At 35.5% G+C, this 25,165-nt stretch overlaps 1 protein-coding gene across 2 annotated transcripts in view; it reads left to right on the plus strand.

Moving 5' to 3' along the window:
- PSAT1 (phospholipid sterol acyl transferase 1) overlaps positions 1–25,165 on the plus strand; it is a 285,872-nt gene that overhangs the window by 162,349 nt on the left and 98,358 nt on the right. For both annotated transcript variants that reach the window (XR_016358477.1, XM_089808807.1), the window contains exons 6-8: positions 15,627–15,840; positions 15,940–16,117; positions 20,223–20,322. Coding sequence is in view for 1 of the 2 variants with exons in the window: in XM_089808807.1 (XP_089664933.1) it covers positions 15,627–15,840; positions 15,940–16,117; positions 20,223–20,322 (492 nt within the window). In the remaining variant the exon portion in view is untranslated. The remainder of the gene's footprint in view (positions 1–15,626; positions 15,841–15,939; positions 16,118–20,222; positions 20,323–25,165) is intronic.

Raw genomic sequence — 25,165 nt, forward strand, 5'->3', positions numbered from 1 at the left:
ATTTCCTTCTTTGGCTTCTCCAAGTTCCTTTGGACATTCATTTCCTTCTTCGGCTTCTCTGTGTTCTTTCGGACATTCATTTCCTTCTTTCTTACCTTCGTCAACTCTTAACATGTTACAGCTCGGAAAGAGTTCGTAGTCCTCTATCTGCCAATGGTAAAGACCGTTCACTGAATCCAGATCGTCGTCTGTCAATCCTCCTTCCAACCGCAGGACTCCCTCCTGATCTGGTTCCATATTCTGCCTCCTTTCATCTCTTCTTCTTCGAAATTTCAAGATAGAGCTTCTTCCCCGACCATTTGAGTTTGTAGATCGATGACGTACTTCCACCCTTTGCTTTCAAGTGATAAAGTATTTTTCTTCCAATCGTGCTTCTCCTTGGCTTGTATCAGCCATCCTCGGCCCAGAATGGCATCATATCCTCTCCGCTTTAGTGGGATCACGACGAAGTCCAACAGGAATGGTTGTGTTCCAATCGTTACTGGTTGCGCTGTGAGTATTCCCAATGGCTTGATTCCATGTTGATCGGCTGTTAACAACTGGAAGGTAGGTGGCCACAATGTCGGCTGTCCCAACTTTTTCCAGGTATCCTTTGGCAGCACATTGACACCAAACCCTTCGTCCACGATCGTGTCCGTTAGCACAGTCCCGAGAATGTGCATTTCAACAATCGCCGGATAGCGTCCGGATGAAAGAGCTAACAGCATCGGATCTTCTACACTTGCGCCACTTTCCTTCTCCTTTTTGTCCACTGTACTTGCTCCACTTTCCTGCTTCCTTCCATGTTCTCCTAGTAGTTGAGCAGCGAGAATGATGTTTGTGAGTGCCGATCGGAGCTGAGGCATAGTGAGCAACAGATCATTTATCTTGACGGGTATCTCGGCTTGTAATATTTGCCGTACAATGTTCTGTTCTGCACAGTTCCATATGGAGGTACTCTGCATGTCCTTCAGGTGTGCCGTTTCCATCTGCGTTGCTCTCTGGATCTCTGCTCATGCTTCCTCCAGTCTCTTCTTTTCCTCCATCGGATCGGGGTATAGCTTTGCCTGCTTCCGAGTGATTGCCAAAACTTCTTCCTCGTCCGTCCTGACGGTAATCAAGTTTACTCCGGACTTCGGGCACCTAGCATCGTCATGATCGCCCGGTCCACACCATCGGCATAGGAACTTCAGTGTGTTCGCCGTTGTGCACTCTCGGGCAAAGTGACCCCACAGATTGCATGTGCGGCATTGAACAATTGGCCGACCATTCGCATCATACTGAATACTACTCCTTCCACCATTATTGTTGTTATTTTGCCCTTTGCTATTATTCCTGTACCCACCTGAAGTGGCACTATCAATGTTTGCATTTCCGTTCCCTCTTGATGTGGAAGCTTCCTGAGTCAGGAACACTTGCTGTGGTGTTCTTGTTTTCAAATTGAAAGGGCATTCCTTTACCGAGTGTCCCATAATCTAGCAAATCTCACAAAATTGATCTTTCGGGCAGGATCCCTTCGTATGGCCTTCTTTCTTGCACTCCGTACACCATAGGTCATTGCCCTTAGTTTCCTTGTTCATCTTTTTGAATTCTTTCATCATCCGAAGCATGTCCTTTTGAAGAGAATGGACTTTCTTGCTGCTACCTTCATCGTCGTTGCTATCTTCTCCTGAAGGCTCATCGTCATCTGAATCGGATGAGCTGGTCTTCTTGTTCTTCTTTGTCTTCTGTTCACTTTCGAGGTTCAATGCCCGATTGTATGCTTCAATATATGTCGATGGTGGCACGATCTTCATCTTTTTCCGCAGCTTCGGGTGAAGGCCTTCAATGAACCATCTTTTTTGGAGCCCATCTGCCAGCTTATTCTCCATTTTATTGATTAAGTCCTTCAACCTCCTGGCGAAGACCCGTACTGTTTCATTCTTCTTTTGCTTGGTATTGAATATCTCCATTACAATTTCATTATCGTCACGTAGAAGTTGAAATTTTGCAATGAATTCCTTCTTAATGTTATCCCAACTGTTTAACTTTTGTGGATCAGTATTAGTAAACCAATCAATTGCAACACCCTGTAGGGTAGCGGGAAATTGTCGGATCCATTTGTTTGTATCTGTTATACCATTTGCTCTCTAGATCGTTTCAGATGTTTTATAATGTCGAATCGAATCGGCGGTTCCTTCACCATCAAATTTAGGCAACTTTTCTTTTGGACCTACCATTATTACTGTATGTTGGGGGTTTTGTTGTGTACCTGCGCTGTTCTGAACACCCGCGCTGTTTTGAGCTCCCACGCTGTTTTGAACACCCACGTTGTTCTGCACACCCACGCTGTTTTGAACACCTGCGCTGTTTTCTACACCCGCATTGTTTTCTGCTTCTGCACTATTTTCAACACCCGCACTGTTTGCAACACCTGTGCTGTTTTTGACTTCTACGCTATTTGGTGAAGAAGAGGTTTTGTCAACCGAAGCTATTCATTCCGAAAGTATATCTCGGACGAAGAGGTCACTCCAGGCTCGTGCTCCTTCAGCACTTCGAGCCGTGTGAGTCGATCTCCTTCCGTCAGGATTCTCTTCCTGGGGTGTATGCAGGTTTAGAAACTCCTCCCTCGCTTCTTCCACCAAATTGAGCCGTTGTCGAGTCCCTTCTAACAATTTTTCAGTGCTTTTGTGTTCGTCGGTAACTTGCTGAAATCTCTGTCTGCGTTCAGCCTGTTGTGCCAAAATTAAATTTTCCTGTGCTGTGCGTAATTCATCCTTTTCCTTCAACTTATTCTTATTCTTGTTCAATTGATTCGGCATTTAATTCATATCTGTCTGCCTACGTACCAGGTCCATCGGGCAACGACGCTAAATGTTTACCGCATAGGTTAATTAAGAATTGCACACAGATAATGAACACGACACGAACAATAGAACTTCTTATTATTATTCGCATATGCCAAACAGTACATTATGCTTGAATGATAAGATGAATACAATGCTTCCCGAAGGGGTTATAAATAATTTTTGAAGAACTTTCCCGAAGGAGTCCGTTGGCCACATACAATATGTCGCTACATAACAAAAACCTTTCCGAAGGGACCTGTCGACTGATACACAATTTCCTTTCCAAAGGAACTCATCGGCTGATACACAATTTCTACTGATGACAAGGAATAATATTAGCAGAAGATTGAATCAAAGGTCAAATGGCTGCAAAAGTCGCATAAATATTTGTGTTGGTGTGTTTATATTTCATATTAAAGAAATATAAATACTTAATCTGAATGGTATCGTGGACAATTAAATACTTAATCCGAATCTGAATGGTATTGTGGCTATGTTGTTAAGTGTCGTTATGTAAGGGCCTTAGCTGTTATACATGAAGCATTAAGCTTGGTTATGGACAATGTTTTGTACGTTTTCCGTCTGGTTTGGAATCATTGACAAAGCTGCTACAATACTGAATTTCCGCTTGGATTCTCTCTTGGTATATAGATTCTTGGTGCAGAAAACCTAGGAGAGTTGGAAATTCAAATAACATGATAAGCTTGGAAAACTATTGATAGGGAAGGGCTCTCAGAAAATTAGTTCTGAGCATACGATATTGAAAAGCAAATCTTAAGCATTACCGTGAAGTCACGATTGAAGTTGTTACTGTTGGGTGAGTAATTCATTGTTGAGTGCTAAGGGGCCATTAGTATTAAAGATTGGAATGATAGCAGTTGGACTGTTAGCTATGTTGGCAATATGGCTTAGTAAGTTGAGTAAAGGGTTGTTATTTATGGCAACATATATCTCAGGATGAGATGGCAAATTGCTCAGTTGAAGATTCTATGTTAAGAGACAAAAAATTGTCCAAGTGTTAGACAGTTTTAATATCAGTACAAAGATAGTTCTTGGTATTGCGAAGTCTACAGTGAAAATTGGCACGTGCACAGTTAAGGACAGGTAGAACAGATAGCGCTGATGACGTATCTAAGTGCACAGATCAGTACAAACAGAACAAAACAAGTTACAGGTCAAACATCAGTAAGGGCAGTGAACAAAGCAGAAACCCTAAGTCAACATGGGCTAATTTTTGTACATAGCCAAACATGTGGAAGTATCACACTGACTGGACAAAATTTTCTAAAAGAGAAAGGTATAAATAAGAAGTCATTACTTGCGAAGAAATGAGGCGTGAATGTGAAGTATATGGTGTATATGCAAATTATATATACAACATGCGAACTTATGTGAAAGATCTATGATGCAAATTCTGATGTAAGATCAGAGATATGCAAAGTACAACAATCAATATTAAAGAGGTTTTGTATCTATCTCATTATGTTTAAGGTACTGAGTTGTATAATTGCATGTTTGGGCAGTAGACTCTTCTTGCATACATATGTAATTGTATTACCAACTCCTAATAGGGTTGAAACAACTCCTAACAGGGTTGAGGCTTTTAACAGGGCCTAGTCCTCTAACAAGAACTGAGACACTATATGTAATTCATAGATTCCTAACAAAGTCAATATCCTTAACAAGATTCTTTTGTTTAGTGAATCATTTTGTAGGTATCATCTCCACTGGGGTTTTCCCTTGGCTAGGGTTTCCCCAATTAACAAAATATGGTGTTATGAGTTCTCTTTGTGTATGGATTTATTTACTATCCAACATTATTGGTTTACTTTCATATGCATGTTATAAAGTGATTAACAATATTCAGTTGTGGGCAAAAGTTTGTAGAATAGTGATTCACCCCGCCCTTAGTATTATCTATTTCTAACAATTGGTATCAGAGCATAGTTGCTCAGAAGGGGCTTAACAACTTGAGTAAGATCCCTATGGATATGGAACAGTTAAAGAGGAATCTTCAAGAAGCCCTTGAGCAAATTGATCTTCTTACAGAAGAAAGAGGCAACTTGAAAGAAAGGTATGAAGATGCAAAAGATTACATTGGTAAACTGAAAGATAAGATTGATCATCTCAAATCTAGAAAAGATCCTAGAGAGCAGACTAATGATAGTGATGAGGTAGCAACCCTTAAGAAAGAAAATGAAATTTTGAAACATGAAACTGAACCAGACCTGAAGTCTGAGAATGCAAATTTAAGATCTCATCTAACAAAAGTGACATCTAAACTAGATTCTAACAAAATAGAGCATGGACAATTAGAGAAGTGCAATATCATTGTGAAAGGAGAATTGACCTAGGCTAAGCGACAGTTAGAAAAGTTATATTTTAGTAGTGAGAAAATTGATGAACAACTATTCTATTAGAGATCTTCTTGTGATAAGACAGGTCTTGGATATGGTATTGGAGAAAAATCAACATAGAAAATAGAAGTTAGAAAGGAACCAGATCCAGTGGTTGAAACCTCGAAACCTAAGGAGAATGATCAGAATAGGATTGAACCAAGCAAGTCTACAAAAGTACCTAAAGAAGTTGAGCAAGAAAATCAACCTGAGAAATGTGATGAACCAAAGCAAACAGAGCAAGTTGAACCACCTAAGGAAGTAAGACATGAATTCAGAGGTAGATGTTTTATATGCAATGAAGTTGGTCATATGAAGAGATATTGCATTGGTAAGTCTTTCAAACCTATTATAATTTCTATTGTTATAATTGTCATGGTTTTGGACATAAAGTAGTAGATTGTAGAAAACCTAAGTTTGATATTAATAATGGAAATAGTAGAATGTTTAGGGATACTAGCCTTGCAGGTAATGAGAAAAGGAGATCCTCAAGCGGATCCAATGATGGAGAAGGAAGTAGTGGAACAAGGAGAAATGCTATGTTACAAGTGTAACAACTTTGGACACATTGCAAGGAATTGCAGTGCACTAGACAATCAGAATCAACCTAATCAAAGAAGGAGTACACCTGTATGTCAATTATGCAACAACTTTGGTCACATAGCGAGGTTTTGCAAAATGGATAGAAAGAACTTCAATAGGAATCCAAACTACAAAAGGAACAACAACAAAAATGACAGAAGGAATGACAGTAGCAACAACAGTCAAAAAGAGGCACTCAAAGAGCATGTTGAAGAATATAAGGAAGTATGTGTGAAGGCAAATGATCCATCAAGTTCATATGTGGTTTTAGAAGAACAATTTTTTAATGCACCTAGAGAGAGATTAAATCAGCCATAGTGTGTGATTCATCTTACTTAAATTAAACACTTTTCTACCGAAGACAAAAACATCAGACAAAATCTTCGTAGCAAACTGTGTCAGATTGGTGATGTATACATGGCAAGCCTATTAAAAGGTTTGGAACCTTATCTCAGGAATAAGAAGCGAGCCATACTGATAATGGGAGGAAATTATTAGGAAGTGAACGGAGAGACAGACAAAGCAATTGTGTAGATGATGAAGGATTTGAAATCAGCAGCAACAACGCCACAAATCACAATTGGAGTTGACACCATGCAAGTTGGTGCTACATAGGTGACAGTAAACATTGCAGAAGATCCTTTCAAGGATCTTGGGCCAAGCATTGTTGGCAATATCTCTAGCTCTAATGATGAAGAAGAGAGAAGAAAGAGTGAAGAAGAAGAAAAGAAGAAGGATGAAGAAGAAAAGAAGAGAAAAGAAGGAGAGAAGAAGCATACGGAAGAGGAAGAGAAAGAGAGAAAAGAAGAGGAAGGAAGAGGTAGAAAAGAAGCATAAAGAAGAGGAAGAAAATAAAAAGAGAGAAGATGAAAAACAAAAGAGGAAAGAAGATGAAGCAAATAAAAAGAAAGAAGAGGAGAGAAGATGAAGAGAAGAAGAAGAAAGAAGAGGAAGAAAAGAAGAGGAGAGAAGATGAAGAGAAGAAGAGGAAGGAAGAGGAAGAAAATAAGAAGAGAGAAGAGGAAGAGAAGAAGAGGAAAGAAGAGGAAGAGAAGAGAAACAAGGAAGAAGAGAAGAAGAGAAATGAGGAAGAAGAAAAGAAGATAGAAGATGAGAAGAGGAACAAAGAAAGAATGTAGAAGCAAGTGCGCCAAGCACTTCTCTCACCTTAGCATCTCTTAGAGGCTCATATGATGATGATCATTCAAAATTGATATCATCACTTAGTAAGATCATCAGTGAAAATAGGCAAGTGAAGAGATTGCAGAAAACTCACATGGAGGTAACTGAAAAGTTAGAAGGAACCTTGACTATAAAATCTCTTGATCCAAATCCTGAAGATAGGGCCAAAGCTGTGATTCAAGCATTTGATGCTCAATTCACAAGTTTATCAGAAGTTGCAGTGGCACAAGCTCAAGCAAAGCATGACATGTAGATTGTTGACACTGTTTATCAGAACTTCAGGAATGATTTGACAACTCTTGAGGTTTGCATCAAGGCATTGAGAAAGTGTGAACTTGAAGGGAAAACCTTGTATGCAAAATGTGCAATGTCTTCCATTTTTACAAAAGACATTGATCAGGAGCTTAAGAAGAAGTGCAAAGAAGTTAAGGCACTGATAGATCAAATAAATCAACCTAGAGTAAAGATTGAAGTAATTAAAGCATAGGTTAGTAAGACTTATGATGAGATAAGTCTGTTGGAAGACAAAAAGACAAGGATCACAAAGAGGTTCTCACTTCTAAGAGAACACCTATCTGTGAAGTTGAGCACCATTGGAAGAATGTCTGTTAGCCAAGACATCTTTTGACAACTTCATTCACTTAGATTTAAATGCGGTGGAGATTGCATCCTATGGATTATGCGCTCTCCTCAACATCTTAGGAGTATAAGATTCATGGGAGAAGAACATGAAGAGTTTAACAATAAGTTTTGGAGACTGTATTTCTCACCTATCAGCCTAGCAAGGAGGTAAAGAATTCAATTTTGACATGTAAATAAGTTTTGACACTTTTGTCATTGATGTTAAAGGGGGAGAAGTATACAGGAAAATTGTATAGAATAATTGTATAGAAGAAGTAATAGTTATATACTAAGGGAGAATAGTATTATAGTAATATTATTAGGAGATATAAGGAAAAGATGGTTATATGTGTATTGATCTACAATTTTGTAATTTTGAAATTTTGTAAAGGCCAATTTTGAGAATGTTTTTTGAAGTAACATTTGAGGAATTAGCCAATTTTCCCATATGTTGCCATCAATGCTAAAGGGGGATATTGTTGGCAATATGGCTAAGTAAGTTAAGGGTTGTCATTTATGGCAACATATATCTCAGGATGACATGGCAGATTGTTCAGTTGAAGATTCTATGTTCAGAGACAATTTTAATATTAGTACAGAGATAGTTAAGCAAAACTCTAAAAAGAGATAAAAAAGATATAGAAAAGTGAAAACTTCAGAAATAAAGATAAAATCTTACCCTTTTTTTTTTTTTTGTATTGTGAAGTCTACAGTGACAAGTGGCACGTGTGTAGTTAAGGATAGGTAGAACAGATAGTTTTAATGACGTATCTAAGTGCGCAGATCAATATAGACAGTACGAAACAAGTTATAGGTTAAACACCGGTAAGTGCAGTGAATAGAGCAGAACAAAGCACAATAGAAACAAATGAATTAATGGTTAAGGAATTATTTTGTTTACAAAATAATTACTTAATTATTTAGGGATGACATTCTAGATGTTAAGCCTAAGTCAGCATGGGCTAATTTTGTATATAGCCAAACTTGTGGAAGCTTCAAGCCGATTTGACAGAGTTTTGTAAAAGAGAAAGGTATAAGTAAGAAGTCATTACTTGCGAAGTAATGTGGTGCGATTGTGAAGTATATGGTGTATATGCAAGCTATGTATATGACATGCAAACTTATGTGAAAGATCTATGATGTGAATTTTGATGTAAGATTAGAGATATGTGAAGTGCAACGGTCAACATTAAAGAGGTTTTTGTATCTAAATCATTTTGTTTAAGGCACTGAATTGTATAATTGCATGTTTGGTAGTGGCCTCTTCTTGCATACATATGTAATTGTACAACCAACACTTAACAGGGTTGTAGCAACTCCTAATAGGGTTGAGGCTTTTAATAGGTCCTAGTCCTTTAACAAGGATTGAGACACTATATGTAATTCATAGATTTCTAATAGGGTCAATATCCTTAACAAGATTCTTTTGTTTAGTGGATCATTTTGTGGGTACCATCCCCACTAGGGTTTTTGCTTGACCAGGGTTTCCCTCGCTAACAAACTATGGTGTTATGAATTCTATTTGTGTATGGATTTATTTACTGTTCAACATTATTGGTTTTCTTTTATATGCATGTTATAAAGTGATTAACAATATTCAGTTGTGGGCAAAAGTTTGTAGAATACCGATTTACCCTCCCTCTAAGTATTATCTATTTCTAACTAGATATAGACGCAAAAACTCTTTGATATTTTTTCAAGGTACCAAGAAGAACGTTAAGGAAAATTATACATCAGTTTGGGGTGCCTTTTCCAATGCTGTAGAACCAGAGATTACTTTATTTTGAAACAAGAATTGCAAATCGCAGTAAGAGAAGTCCATGATAGGCTAATGTTTCAAGTGGTTACCTTATTGGAAGGGACTGTCAACATTTTTTGGAATTTGTTGTCGTTTCCTAGTGTAGACATTCATAGAGCTGCTGGATATATTGGGCGTTCCCTTGATGTGGGATTGGCATGAGTCTATGTCATGACTCTAGTTTATTTAGGTTAGAAATTTTGCAACCTATTTGACAAAATCCTTCGAAGGGAAGGAGTGAAACAAGGTGAACTTGAAAATATTCTGAGATTTGAATTGGCAACAAAGGACAGTTTAGCCAAAGTGATTTATGAGACGAGCAACAAGCTAGGTTTGGATTTACAAACAAGGGAAAATGCTCTCATCACTTTAATCCAATTGGAAGGATGCTTGACCATTGTAGATCAATCATCTCATGACTTGTTGCAAATTGCTCTCGTACCTACAATAACTACATTGAATCAACACAAGTTGTTGAAACATTATGACGGCGAGATAAAAGTATTAGTTGCTTCTTGTTTGATGGAAGTCACAAGAATTTGAGCACGTCAAGAACCTTATGAAGTGTACATAATGAAGGAGGTAGTTCAGCTTATTGCTGATAGTTTTCAAAATCTTGGGGGCATCAATAATATTCATTTCTCTAGAAGGGTTGCCATACTAAAATCATTTGCAGAAATCAGATTGTGCAATCTTCTACTTGACCTGGGATTGTATGATATAATTCATACCATGTTCTAGTGTTTCTTGGGCACAATTGGGGAAGAGCATCATGCAGATACTTTTGCAGCTATAGAAACTATTATGGTTATGACCGTAAACAAGAGAGATACTTCTTTTCGGCCTCTTATGTATATGTTGTTAGCAATTTAAAAGCAAGAAAAGGATGTTTCAAAATTTACTTATAAGTTGGTCAACAAGGTGCTCACAATGCGAGTGAAAAACTGAGAAGTACAAACAACAATAGTCTGAAGCAGATTTAAATGCAATTTGCACACACTTTGCAGGATCTCCAGAAATGAGAAATAATCAAATGAGAAGAGAACTGGTTTGTTTTACTTGTCATGAACTTTGGACATTTGATCATTATTGTGGAGTCAAAGTAGAAAAAGAACTAATACAGCCAAACATTGGTAAGGACATAGAAGCATATATAAGTGAAGATTTGATGTATTAAGGCACAAGCTGAAACAAATAAACTTAAAAGAAAACTGCTTGTTGACTTGTAACTTTGGATGACATTATGGAAGAATCCATCACTATGAATGAGAGGTATTCAAAGCTCTTAATTGGTGAAATGCTGATCTTTGACAAAACTAGCGAAGGGGATAAATCCTTTGATGAATCCAAATATGAACATGATGTTATTCCCTTAACTCCTCAAGAGGAATACATGACACCAGCTGTAGAAACAATTAAGTATGATGATGATGTTGCTCCAGCAGATGAGAACAAATCAAGAAATTTGGTATATGGCAACCCTTACTCCTTGGATGAATTTGAACACAAATTTTTATCGCTGCAAGATTTGAAGGACATGTTATTAGTTGCGAAGGAGAAACTTGTACAATTGTTAGATGACCCTAACAAATTCATAGAAGAACTTATAGGGAAAACTCAAACTGAAGGAAGGCAACAAGAGTTTTCATGTGGAGTCCCTAGCTCACAAATACAAACAATCAAAGAAGCATTTGAGTGGATGAAATCAAGTAACTTCCAGCTCCAACTCGTAATTGATAGGGAACTTACTATAAAATTTGGGAATGACAAAAGAAAGGGAGGTAAATGAACTTTATCTTCAACTAAGTATGGCACAGTACTCGCTGTAGAAAGCTGAAAATCAGAATTCTATGACATACACTCACTAAGAAGATGAACTTAATTCAAAAACCAAGAAAGTCATAAATTGGTTGAATGAATCCAGATTCCAGACTATTTGTGAAGATTAAAGTGAGCATATCATTCCCACCTCACTCTACTCAAACAAGACATATTATACTAATGGTGATCATAAGGACCAGTGAGAAGTTAGTCTCAAGAATTCTAATTTTCACAACTATAGTAATTTGCCTTCACAAAACCATTAGGTATTACTTTCTCCACATGACGATGAAGATGAATTAAGTGATACTAGCCTTGATATTTGGTGTAGTGATGATCCTTTTCTGTGTGAAGGTGATGACTCTTATGCTGAATCAGAAAATTCAGAGTTGTCCTTAATGCAAACTGAAGGCTCCTGCAGTCCAGCTAGAGAGTTGACACTGAGTTCTTATCATATGGCAGCTATTTGTTTATTAATTGGTGATCTTATCTTTGTGCCTACTTCAGTTATCAGTAGCTCTCCTACTTGGTCTACCATTCTATTTTCAAACTTTGCCTGGCCTATAAGTTGGTGAGTTACAGGCAAATGCTTGGGGGCATTACACTTTGAAATACATGCCTTATGAGATGTTTAACTTTCCATTTCAGGGACATAGTGACGACATTGTTGACATTCTTGTTGCTGATCTGGGTCATAGCATTGACATTGGGCGACTTGTTGGGTTGATTATCATGTATAGTGAAGGTGTGTTCGACATCTATAGGGTTGACCACGCCTTTAGATGGTTATTGTGGGAAGATAGCAGGATGATACACATCCATTTCTACTCCTAGGATCAGATGTATAGACTATTTTGGGATCCAAGAGTTGATAGGATGAGTGCCTTGCATTTTATGGATTTTGTTGGGCTGCTGAATTGTTTGAGGCATGGGGCGGTTTGGCTTAGAGCAGCATAGTAGGTAGAAGCTGCAGTGTGTCAGGCTGACTTGGGATCCAGGGATCTTACCTATGGATGATTCACATCCTTGACTTTGGTCACAAAATGGCACGTTCTAGTCTCAGGGGTACTAGGATGAGCTCTAGAGTGGCTTGTAGATTGATATGGGATGCTGGTATCAATTTATAGATCCATGATTGCTTGATGGAAAGCAATCTCAAGGACGGGGGATTGTAATGTCCCTTTTTTGGGACATTAGGAAAATTAAGGCCAAATTCATGTAAATTGGCTTATGAGAGTTTAATGGAGATTTATAAAAAAGACAATTTAATATTATAAAGTAGGTTAAAAGGTGACAAAGGAGGAAAAGACAAAAAGATAGGATAGGAAGTTGAAGGGTTACAACCTTGAGCAGTAAAAGAAGGAAGCTAGTCTCATTTTCAGAATGCTTGGAATTCGGATATTGTTTCAGATTACTCTTTGAGAAGGTGGAAGCTTGTTGCTTTCAATATCAGAACTTGAGGATGAACCCCTTCAGGCTTCTCGGGTGGATCGGACGCATACTTGATTCATTTACATGGTGGATTGACATTAGAGTTTACATCTAGAGTTATAGGTGCATTATATAGTTTTGTCCAAACTGATTGTTGGCACCATAGTTGGCATAATGACCAAAAAATTGGTGAGTTAGAAGTAATCGCCGAGTTTTTCCTGGATTTACTTGCGACTTGATAGGTGAAAAAATCGCCGAGTGCAAAAAATTGACGAGTTTTTCAGAAAAAGTCTTTTTAATTTTTTTTTTAAAAATTTAAAAGAAAAAAGCTAAATTCTTATATATATTATGTAAAATAGAGAATTACAATATGCTAGTGGAGTTGGGAATAGGAAGATGTGATTGTAATGATGTATTTACTTCTAGTTTGACACAAACTATTTACTATTTTGCTTCTTGCCATCAACTGCATGAGAATGCGATTTTGTACACACTATGCATTTATATATATCTAAATTCTGCTTGTTTCTTTTGTTTTCTCTTTAATTACCTCATTACATGTATCTTCTCATTGAATTTTGCCAAAAAAATGTATTTTAAATTAAAATTTAAGTGGATTTTAGGTTCCCGAGTTTTTTTGTGAGATTTTCCCCTTTTTTTTTGGGGCTTGGTGAGTTGTTGCCAAGTGAGAGTTTTCCAACTATGGTTGGCATAGTTTGTAAGATTGAATGTTTTATCATGTTATTGTATTACTGAAATTATAATGCATTAGCAAATTCTGAATATTTTATATGAGCTTTGCTGGATAATACTGGTGGATTATTTGCATAAAGTTATCTATTGTATTTTGAAAATTGCTTGCAGAAGAAATTGGGGAAAGAATATCTTGTGGTATAGTACAGTTACATTAATAATATCTCCGACTGTAAGAGCACACACTTTGTTGGGTTGCGAAAAGTAAGCTTTAAAACAATAGATGGTTGCCAATGGAGATGCATGTGCCTCATTAAAGGTTTGCATTTACATTTAAATTTGTGAAAGTGCATGTCTATGGTGGCATGTACTCTTCCAAAGGAAAACATCAAGTTGGAAAAAGAAATTGCAGTGATCTATAGAAGCATGTTGCCTATATGTAGAGATGCAAACCAGATGAAATTAACAATTTGCAACTCAATGCAAAGAAGCACACTCCATCAAATAAGGGTCTTTCTAATTTCCAGGCCATAGAAGGAAGTGTTTACAAAAATCTCTCACTGAATCAATGCTGTGAAAGGCTCAACAAGAGCCACAAATAGGCATTAAATTGTTTGCTTCAATCAGATTTACTATGGAGACTTACAAGTGAGTAGGAATAATATCCCAAAGGGTATTCCAATTGTCAACCCACCACGATGGATCCATCTGCATCGAACAACAGAAGAAACACAGGGAACTTGCTTTTTCTCCATAAAAAAAATCATCAGCACCCATAATGGGATGGAAGAGAAGTACATTGGTTGCACTTTTAGTAGCAATCTATATTAACTATCTGAGGGTTGTAGGTCTGTTATAGTTGTTTTAGTCTGTATAAGCACTTGATTTTTCATTTTTGTTTCTCCATATAATTATCTCTTTAGCAGTTTTTCTTGCTGCTACTAGTAATGTTCTGGCTCATTGAAGTTTTTTTGTAAAAGTTGGCCTTTGTATGTTGATCTTCGTTTGCTAAGAAGGTGTTTTTCTGTAATAGAGATTGAATTATTGTAATTGGGAAGTGGATCTTTTAATTTAAATGCTAATTAAGAAACAAATAAAGTTTTCGAAAACTGAAAAATCATCCTATATCAATGCTTCAACAAAGTTACCTTAGAACATGAATTGATTTTTCTATACCTTAACTAGTCTAATTCTACAGGATCCTACACTTAAACAGTGCACTTTGAGAATTGAATACCCTTATCTAGTAATATGAGCTTTTTGCAATGGAAAGTTGATGCTAATAGATAAAGCTTATATGCTAGACTCCATCTCAACAGATGAACTCGTCTGATTTTATTACAATTGGAATGAAATATGATTCAGTTTGAAGACAGGAAATATGAGAGAGCGAATTTGCAAACAATGCACATAAATTAAGATAAAATTTAGAATGTTGAGGTGAAAATACCATACTGTTACTAGATCATCTTATGTCCAAATAAATTTTTACATTGGTGTGCATTTGGTCAACTCTTATGCTGCCAATGCTTTTAGCTTTTTCAATTTCCATAATTTTATAAGGACTCCGGATCATGAATAGTGGAAAGAATATGCGCTGTGTCAAATGAGGTTTCACCATCAAAGTGCTTTGATATTTTCTGGTAAACATAGTGTCGTTTGTGGAATCCTTGGCTTTTGCAAGTTGTACCCTATAAGTTTTAACAGTTTCTTCCACTTTTAGCATCATGTAAAGAAAAATGACTCTATCAGATAGTTTATCTTTACAGATTTCAATCAATCCCTTAACAGCTTCAATAGATTCAGACAAAGCTAATCAGTTTTTGAGGGGATTCATGATTTTTCAGATTGCATCCTGAAAGTTGTAACAGTTTGTGCCTCCTGGAGCGTCATGTGAAGAATACCTTTTTTTCATTACAAATTTCTTAAGTTTGGACAAAATTAAATGATTATTTGAGGGAATTCACAAATATGATTTGAAAATTGTCATGTGGAATGTGACTAGTGGAGGATCCAAAAGTTACTAATCCTCCTTTATTGTAGATTCTAAATATGATTGAACAGCATTCAAAGCAAAATTGCAACTTCCCTTCTTTGAGGAAATTTAGTTTGTTAATTGATTGTTTGGGCCATTTAGCTTTTCTTCATGATTTTGTAATAGTACCATTCTAGAAGGAAATGCTTGAGAATTTAAATTCTAAGCTTTGGTGTCTGTGGAAACAACCTTTATGGTCCTTGATGTTAACAGATATATATTTTTACAGTCCCCATAATTCTTTTTTGGTGATTAAGCAGGGAACATCCCGCTTGATGTGCAATTCATTTGGATCATCTCTGTGGATGTTGCCCTTCTCAGAGAACTGTCGTAGAGATCACATATATTGGAAGAGTTTTTTTGATGGAATAAAGAGGGAAGGCTATAATGTCAATTGTGATGAGAAGGAATACATATCTAATTTCTCTGGATGGCCTGTGGACCTTGTAAACATTGAAATTCCAGTTTCACCAGGTGACTTGTGAATTTTTACATATGAAGTTAAAGAAAGATTGTATAATTATTATTAATTAATGTTTTATTTATTCCTCTTTTTGTCTGCAAAAATTGCAGGTGCAGATGCTGTGTACCCTGGAATTTCAAAAGAAGCTGAGGCTGTAACTTCAGCTTTTGAGTGTGGCATTCCTTTGCAACAATCCTTTTCTGCACGTGAGGTGGCAGATGGTACACTTTTTAATGAGATTGGTGATATTGATCCAAATAGCAAAACAGTTCTTCATCAACTTCACAAGTGAGTATATTTTATATGCAACTATAAATATTAATAAATATGTAATAATAACACACAAGGAATTTGAGAATAAATATGTGGATATTATCAGTTCTGACCAGTGTCCTTTGTCTATATCCATCATAGCACTCTGTTTATTGTTTTCCGTGTTCATGCTAACTATCAGCGTTTGTCTATTGCATCCTGTTGCCATTTATGTATGAATCAAACTCTTATAGCGTCTCTTTTTTTTTGGTGCTGAAAATTTCCCCCAACATCAATCATAACTATCAGAATAGACAATGCTCATATTCTACCTGGTCGTGATCTTTATGATCTAGTTAGTTATTAATGAATTGGTAGTTATGAGTTCCTTGACAATTACTGGGTAATTGTTATAGGGTTTTGTTGATGAACACCATTATAAATGTAATGCGGATTGTAATGTTCTTGTCATAAAAGAAATAAATTATTAAAAACTTTGTTTATGGGCCGATTAATTTAGCATATGTTAGACCCATTTTTATTTAATTGTTTTGGTAGGTGTTTGTCATGCCTCCTGTCGGCACTTAGTTTCTCCCTCTGTTTCTCCCTCAACGGGGTATTTATGTCCACGAGGTTAAGTTGTTTAGGCATGCAATTTGGATTATTTCTTTGTATTATGAATTTCTTTGTTTATTCCAGAATAAACAATGCTCATATTCTACTTGGTCATGATCTTTATGATTTAGTTGGTTGATAATGAATTGGAAGTTATGAGTTCCTTGACAATTTCTAGGTAAATGTTATATGGTTTTGTTGATGAACACCATTATAAATGTAATGCGGATTGTAATGTTCTTGTCATAAAAGAAATAAATTATTAAAACATTTGTTTATGGGCCAATTAATTTAGCATATCTCAGACCCATTTTTATTTAATTGTTTTGGTAGGTGCTTGCTATGCCTCTTGTCAACACTTAGTTTCTCCCTCAACAAGGTATTTATGTCCACGAGGTTGAGTTGTTTAGGCATGCAATTTGGATTATTTCTTTGTATTGCGAATTCCTATTGGGGTTAGTATTGTTCACCATTTTAGAAGTGAAAGATCTTCCCTATTTGGCTTTTCCAGTTTCGGTGGTATTCAAGCCTCACCCTATTCCATTCTGTATTACCTTGTTCGGATTTGGCAAGTCTGAGCACCTTTCTTGTTTGCATCTTTATGTTTTACTAGGTGATATCAAATTAATCTGGTTTGGCATTAATTATTGTTTGTGGTTATTATCCATGTTTGGAGAATCTACCTCTATCTTAAGTTCTTAACTTCAGCACCGAGTCATTGGGCATTCATTCTTGCCTCTTTTAGCATACTATACATCTTCCTGTTGCATAACTTACCCTACGATCCTCATATCATTCCGTATGTCCCTCATATCGATTGTGCTACAGACCTTGTAACACTGTATGCTAGCAACCACAACAGAGTCCCCACAACTGTACAACCATAGTCATTTTCGTACACCGTACAAACAAGCTCCTTCCAACTTTTGGTAGTGACCACACAAACTCCCCACATTCACCGTATGGACCACTTGGTCTCATTGTATGGTCTCCCCATATCCCCTATACTACCTGCCTGGCATCACTGTTTGCCCTTAGCCATTTTTGTATGGACACCTCCAACAACAACCCCAACATCGTACGACCTGCTGCTACCATATGGGCTTTTTACCGCATGTCTAATGCCTAAGATTTGGAATTACATTTAGAAATTGCTTTCCTACATAGTGTCCAGTTTGAAACATTACAATGGTATCAGAGCCAGTGATCTTGCCAGCCTGTGGACAGTGAATGAAAGTTTATTGTCGAAAATGAAGGAGATCCCACTTAGTTGATAGAATGACGGATTCACAAGAACTCATTCCTACTGAAGTCATGGCACTACTAAGGGATCTTTGAAGGAATCATGCACAAATCATCGACACTCAACAACTAATGGAAGAAACTCTCTAAAAACTAGCAGAAAATAAGATATCTGGTGAACAAAATGGTTACAATGCCGATTTGGTCTCAGGAAAGACAAATCCTCATCCAACACACTTTTGACCTTTCATGCCAACTTTCCCTCCATGGATGGAGGTACTACATTTAGTAAGGGAACCAACCTTTGAGGAAGTTCAAGAATAGTTGAAAGAAGGCTAGAAGAATGCAAACTGCGAAGAGGATATATCTTACAAAGATTACACGGAATTGAGAATTTGATATTATAGTTGATCGAAAGAGTACCATTAAAATGATAAGGGGTGTTAAAATTTTATATTTTCTGACTTTCATCAAGGCTATTGGTTGCTATTTTACTATCACCATTGATAGCTTTCAGCATAAGAATTGGAAAAAATAGTGATGAATCCTAGACAGTTCAAGATCCTAGATTGGCTTCCTAACAAAAAGGAGGACCACAAAGAATGGGTGTTTCTCTCTGGTGATTTTCAATACCCTTGACATGAAGCTTAGAGATGATTTGGATTGCCTGAAGAAGATCATGAATCACTGTAGTCTAAGATTTTATTGGAACAACATTGAAATAACTATTGTTCATAGGTGAAAGACTATTGATGTCTCAAAGAACGGTTGATTACTTTCTTTCCAAGGAGAAGGGTGTTCTGCTTGGGCATTATGTTCAATGATATTTATACACATTTTTGAATAGAAACATTAATGAGAATTATCATAATTGATGACGTTTTTGTTGAGCACATAAGTTGTTTTATAAAATTCATAAAATATGAAGTCTACTCATTCCTTCAAGGTCATGACTCTTTCTTTAATTGGCATTTACTAAAATGAGACAATGATATCTTTTCTTTTCAAGATTGTGACTTTTTTTTGATGGGTTGTATCTTATTTTACAAGACAATGATATAAGAAGGAATATTTACCAAAGAAATGACAAAGAATCCTTTGTAGCTCTTAAAAAAAATTGTTAATTGAAATAAAAAATTAAATTTTAATCTTAAAAAATGTATGTCATAAAATTCATTCTTTTTTCATGTCAATTCAGGAAATAAATTAGGAAAAAAATTGCTAAAAGAAAATTATCTTTTTTTTCAAACTAGCTTTACAAAATACACTTGAACGTGGTAGGTTGATTTGTAGTATTTTGAAACTACAAAGTGATATATATCATTAATGTTGATTGAGTATAAGGAGGCTTCTCATCAACTTTTATATTTTTCCTATAAAAATTATTAGCATAGCCTAACTTGCTTTGATATCATGTTAGGATTTAGGATCTTACGATACCAATCATTATAAACAAGATATAAATAAATAAGATGAGAATCATACAACCATAAATGTAAATAATACACAAGATATCCATGGGGAAATTCTTTCGGATAAAAAATCACATAAATGCATCATTTTATTAAATCACAAACAAATGTGGCACATTATTAAATTAATAAATAGAGTGGAACCTAGAGATAATTCTCCTTACTTCTATTATGGTAAAATAATGAATGTGTTATTAAAAAAAGATCATGAATGATCTATATATACAAGACACAAGAGAATGTTTCTATAACGAACAAGAGAGGAAATAGAAACATTCTTGTAGAGTGAAAGAGAAAGTTTCCATAACGAACAGAGGAGTTTATGGAAACATTAAAAAAAATGACTGACCATTAGAAAAGGACGAAGGAGAGAGAAAACAGAAACTATCTAGTATCGTAATAACTTCCACATGGCCCACAATACCTTTTATGCATAGAACCTAGGAATACTTAGTAATCACACCTTTTCAATAACCCCTATTCATGATTAATTAATATTCTTATAATTATTTCAAATGGAATATGCTTATAAAGCTTATAATATATAGAGTTTGATAATCTTATATTAGAGCAATATATAAATGTTAGAAGAATATGACCCTATACACATTATTGTGTAATAATCATTATTCATTGACCTCAATCACAATTGAGTTGAGGGATGATGCCTTAATTTTATGATTGTATATCTACAAAAATGTTTTATTTTTCTTTTCTTTTTTTAATTACAAAGCATTGTCTTCATTTAAACTTTGAATAGTTAATGTACATGCATATTTTGATTTATAGCTTGTTTTAATTGTTTTTGGCAGGTTTTATCACAACGATCCTGTGTTAAATTCACTTACTCCATGGGATAGGCCTCCGATAAAAAATATCTTTTGCATATACGGAATTGATCTTAAAACAGAGGTGTTTATTACACTATCAATTTTACAATGTAGCCTAGATCTTTATTTTGTGCTGTTTTCCAACTTGGGAAAATCCTTTCTAGGCCTTCTGAAGAGAAGATACATTGATGTTGAGAAATATTTAGTCCTGCATTACTTTATATGTATTTTTATGAATAAAATGGAGATATTGGCAGACAACAAACATATTTCAACTCCCAATAAGAATTTCTGTGTATACGAGATCAGTTTATATGGTTTAATTAAAGTGACATTGGATATCCAAAAGATTTCATTCTTGAAAATGTTGAAAAGAGACATGCTCGATTGACATCTGATGTGAAAACCAATTCATAAGTTGATCCAATATCCTAGGCCTGAGGATAGTGACTTTGTATCAACCCTGTTGTTATTAATAATAATTGTCTATTTAATAATAATAATAAAATATGCAATGACTTCTACATTTGGAAATAATTCACACATCATCGTGACAGGTAACCTTGATTTAAGATAAATGGGTGATGACTTTGGGATGTTTATTGACTAGGGAGGATAATTTGTGAAATATCTTATAGAATTTGAAATTATTCTTTACAAAACTAAGCTCACATTTTGAAACTTGATCTGTGATGTCGAGCATGTCACAATTGATGACATCTATGCATAGTAGACAATATACAACTCAGTCAAAAGTTAAAGAGTACATCATAGGAATTTTATTTTCTATTGCAGATTGATAATTTTGCTTTACATACCATTTTCCTTTGTAGATATAGGTCTATGCCTTGTGGAGAATGTAGATTTGAGTTTTGTCATTCTTAGTCAATCATCCTAGGGTGTCATTTTAATTAAGGAGGAATTTCTTCAAACTATTATCTTTAGCAAAGTTGTATATCCAAACCAAAAACACAGAGAATGCATTGGTTATCATACATTATATATCTGTTAGTGTTCCAATTTGCACCTCAAAATGTACTGTTGTATGAGGACAAACTCTTCTTCAAATTGGAAGAGGAAGCTCCTTGTAACACAACGTAAAACGAACACCCTAAAATCTAAGGTGACTAGGTACCAGCCTTTTACAATGTGTACAATTTAATGACTCATTTCAAAATGAAATTTAATAACTGCCTATCTTTTAGTTCTTGGGAAAGGGCACAAAGCTTGACAATATTTTTACTCAATTCATGAGATTTATGTCTTTTGACTTAAAGCAAACAACCTATAGTTGCTAATAAGGGCTCACTCTTCTCGCATGATGAAGAGGACCAAAGAAGTGTGAGAACAACATGAGAACTGGATTGGTTTGAGCAAAGGATGCTAACAAGATTAAACATGTCGTATAAAGGGAAGTACGTGGGAAGCTGCAACAAACATTCTTGATTGAAATTAGCAATACAAATTTTATTTTCCTAATCACACACACAAGATTTCAAAAAGATAAAAGAGTAGAGGCAATAGTAAAATAGGCATGCAAACTTCTATTCATTCTCTCTTCCTTTTATTTCAGTACAAATGACATTTATTTATAAGAGTTTACAATGTTTTGTGAAATAATTAATTCATAAAGCTAGCTAGTACTTCGACACTATATAGTTTTATTGTGCAGAAAGCAAGCTTATTATATTATACAGTTTTGTCTTCAAATTCCAAATTCCAAATTAGGAAACATTCAAATAGATTGCTGTAAGGATGAATTTCAAGTAAAATTAGAGCTTCTAGAGTAACATCTAAAAATAGCCAATATATAATAGCCATGTGGCGAATTTGGCAGATATACATAGGTATGAAATTTCTCAGAATCAGGTATTATCATATTAGTTCAAATTGCTTGTGGATTCGACCAAGCTTCATTGTTTTCCATTAGAAATGGTTCCTCTCTTTGCCAATCAGACTCAATTGATTTGAGTGGAAACATAGTTTTTTTAAGTATTCCTGTGTGTCACACTAGTGTCTCGGGTTCGATCGCCGGCAGCAGCACCGAATGTTTTCTCTGTAGGGTCTGTTTAGAACAAAATAGAGTGCATATAGAACATAATAGTTAGCATATACAATGTATTTGAGAGAACATGGAACTGTTTATTCATTGCTTTTAGAATTATTACAATATATCTCAGGGACAGTACTATTACCACACATAACATTCCATCACCACAACCAAAGGTAAATTCAATGCATATATAGAGAGGTTTTGGGTGGCAACTGTTGGTAACCATTGGCTAACTGCCAACCCCTTGACACAATACTAACAAATGCTAATAACCCAACAACAATCCTGAGTGCTTTTAAAGGAAGTCATGATTTTCAAAGTTTTAAGACAACTTTTCAGTGAAAAAATTCCCTAAACAGTCAATAGCTTTTTTTAATATCGTGAGTTTAATCTGCCATGGAAGGGGAAGGATGATTTCAGAAACTTGATAAATCCCATCAAATTTCTGCAACTATTCATATATTATTAATTTTTTTTGATTCAGAGTTCATTGAAATAATATAGTGAAAGAAGCTCTATATTTTAAAGATACTTCTGAATTTATACATATACATATAGGAAGCTCATTAAATAAACTCACACCTTATACAAATCTGTTTGAAATTTAACATGATTGACTTTGACAACAGAATATTTTCTATTACATAACTATACCTTAAGATACTTTATCAGTGCTAAAGAATTGAGTGCACCTATATTTTGTGCCCTGGAAATTTTGAATTTGAATATATTATGCTAACCTTCTATTTGACATGTGCCTTATCATGAGATGCAATTGTTTCTTTGAATGTAATGCTTCACCTCACAGAGCCACACTCCTATGTATTAACTGTCAAGGAACATTCTACATTACTGGATGATTGCTTGCATTTATCTTCATGATCCAAACTTTGATCTCCTCACCAGATGCATTGAACACTATTACTTGACTGAAGACAGACAATAGAAATAACACAGATGGTCACAAGTCAGTGAAATGACAAAGTTTTGGCCTAAAATGTGTAGTATACCAAAATAGGGATAATGGAAAAACATCTTCAAAACTATCCAATAGTAATTCTTGAAATTTTATTCGCAAATAGATTAGCATATCCGCTGTCTGAAGCCCTAGTTGCAAGAACCCAGCAATCGAATAGCAGCGATTATATTAAAGAGGGGGGATCTTCTTTAACAACTATCACAATTAGATTATAAAGTAAAACAACTAACTCATGAAGGCTGACACATTAAGAACTAATTAATAATATAGCTGACTATTTTAAGGCCGATCTGTATAAGCAGTGACTAATTACTTAGGCTGACTCCCAATACGCATAATCAATTTTGAAATATAATATAATAAAAGTAACAAAGGGGTGTGATCTGGAAACGAAGTGACTACAGAAGGGGTGCTAAGGGAAGAGACACGCCTCTTCCATCCTAAGAAGGCATAAAGGGCTCAAGGATTGATTCCAAGAGAGGCATCATCCGCAGAAAAAATCCAAAGACAGACAACAGACATCATCAAATCAAATATAATTAAAAAGGGAACAGGTCGCAGTGATGTTTTTGCTTACTATGGTATGACAGAATAAATATACCGCTGATGCATGTTTGAATGGATGTGACTATTAATATTTCTTGCAGACTTTATGTCTGATATACTTATATGCATAGAATGGGCATATTTGAATTTTTGATATATTTTATATGCTTAGAATAAAACATATGCAATTATCTGATATATTTATATGCTTAGAACAAACATGTCCAGAATAAATGTATGTTTACAATATCATATACCTGCAATAATAAATCATATTAGGAAGGAGAGGAAGTGCAAGGAGGGGGAATGGTGACACATTACTAGATACACCACCTTGTGAGATTGGTTAAGGACTGCATGAGACCAAGGGAGATGAAGATTCCATTCTTGAGCCTATGGTCGAGTTAAAGGCATCCTACTGCTATCTTCTCTCCTAGCCCTCTACGGGTTAGTTATTAAGGTAAGTAAGAAATGGATCTTTGATCATAAGAAGAGAGAAGGGTGATGTAATGGGGGGGAATGATGTACAATTTCCATTAGGTGCAATGCCTCATGAGTTTGGTTGTGACTTGTGTTTGCAAATGGGCCCCCCCTCTTTTTCTTGCTTTCTTGGTTTAGTTTGGCTTAGTTTGTCTTAGGTGTTTGTTAGTTTTGTCTAGATTGGTAGTAATATTGGTCTTTTAGTCTCCTAGCAGTCTGAAAGCTTGTAGTGTTTTGTCAAGTCTGGAGGGAATCTTGATCAAATAGTAGACATGAGGGCGAAGTTGTGAAAAATTACTCAAGTGTAAACGGTGTCAAAATGTTGTCAATTGTCCTCAAGTTGCAAGGTGATATCAAAATGTTGTTGTAGAATCAGGCTGTTGTAAGCGGAATTTGGAAGGTCACAATTCAAATTTAAGTCAAGAATGGTAAATGAGAATCAGTGAGTGAAATGGTTAGGTAAACATGAGCGAAGACTTCTGGCCTTGATCAAAAAATGCAAAAAATTCAAGTACAAATAAGAGGAGAAAACTTGTTCATTTCCAGCTGTAATAACCCTCAACAGGTGGTAGCTTAATTAAACATCAATATTTCTTCACAAGATTAATAGTTTGACATTTCGTAATATTTTTTTGACCATTCAAATACATACATGTGATTTCATGTTACATCCCAAATTTTGCCCTAATTTTTAATTTGATAATAACTGTTGGTTTAACGAATTATTTCTTTCATGATCATGTGAAATGAGTTAGTTATTTGTATATGTTGTACCAACTGTTGATGAATTATTCTTTTCATGATCATGTGAAATGAGTTAGTTATTTATATACATTGTACTAACTGTTGATGAAATGGTCGGTAACC

The sequence above is a fragment of the Cupressus sempervirens genome, chromosome 11 (genome assembly GCF_028749045.1).
Source record: "Cupressus sempervirens isolate cs-2001-9-10 chromosome 11, ASM2874904v1, whole genome shotgun sequence".
Classification (NCBI taxonomy): Eukaryota; Viridiplantae; Streptophyta; class Pinopsida; order Cupressales; family Cupressaceae; genus Cupressus; species Cupressus sempervirens.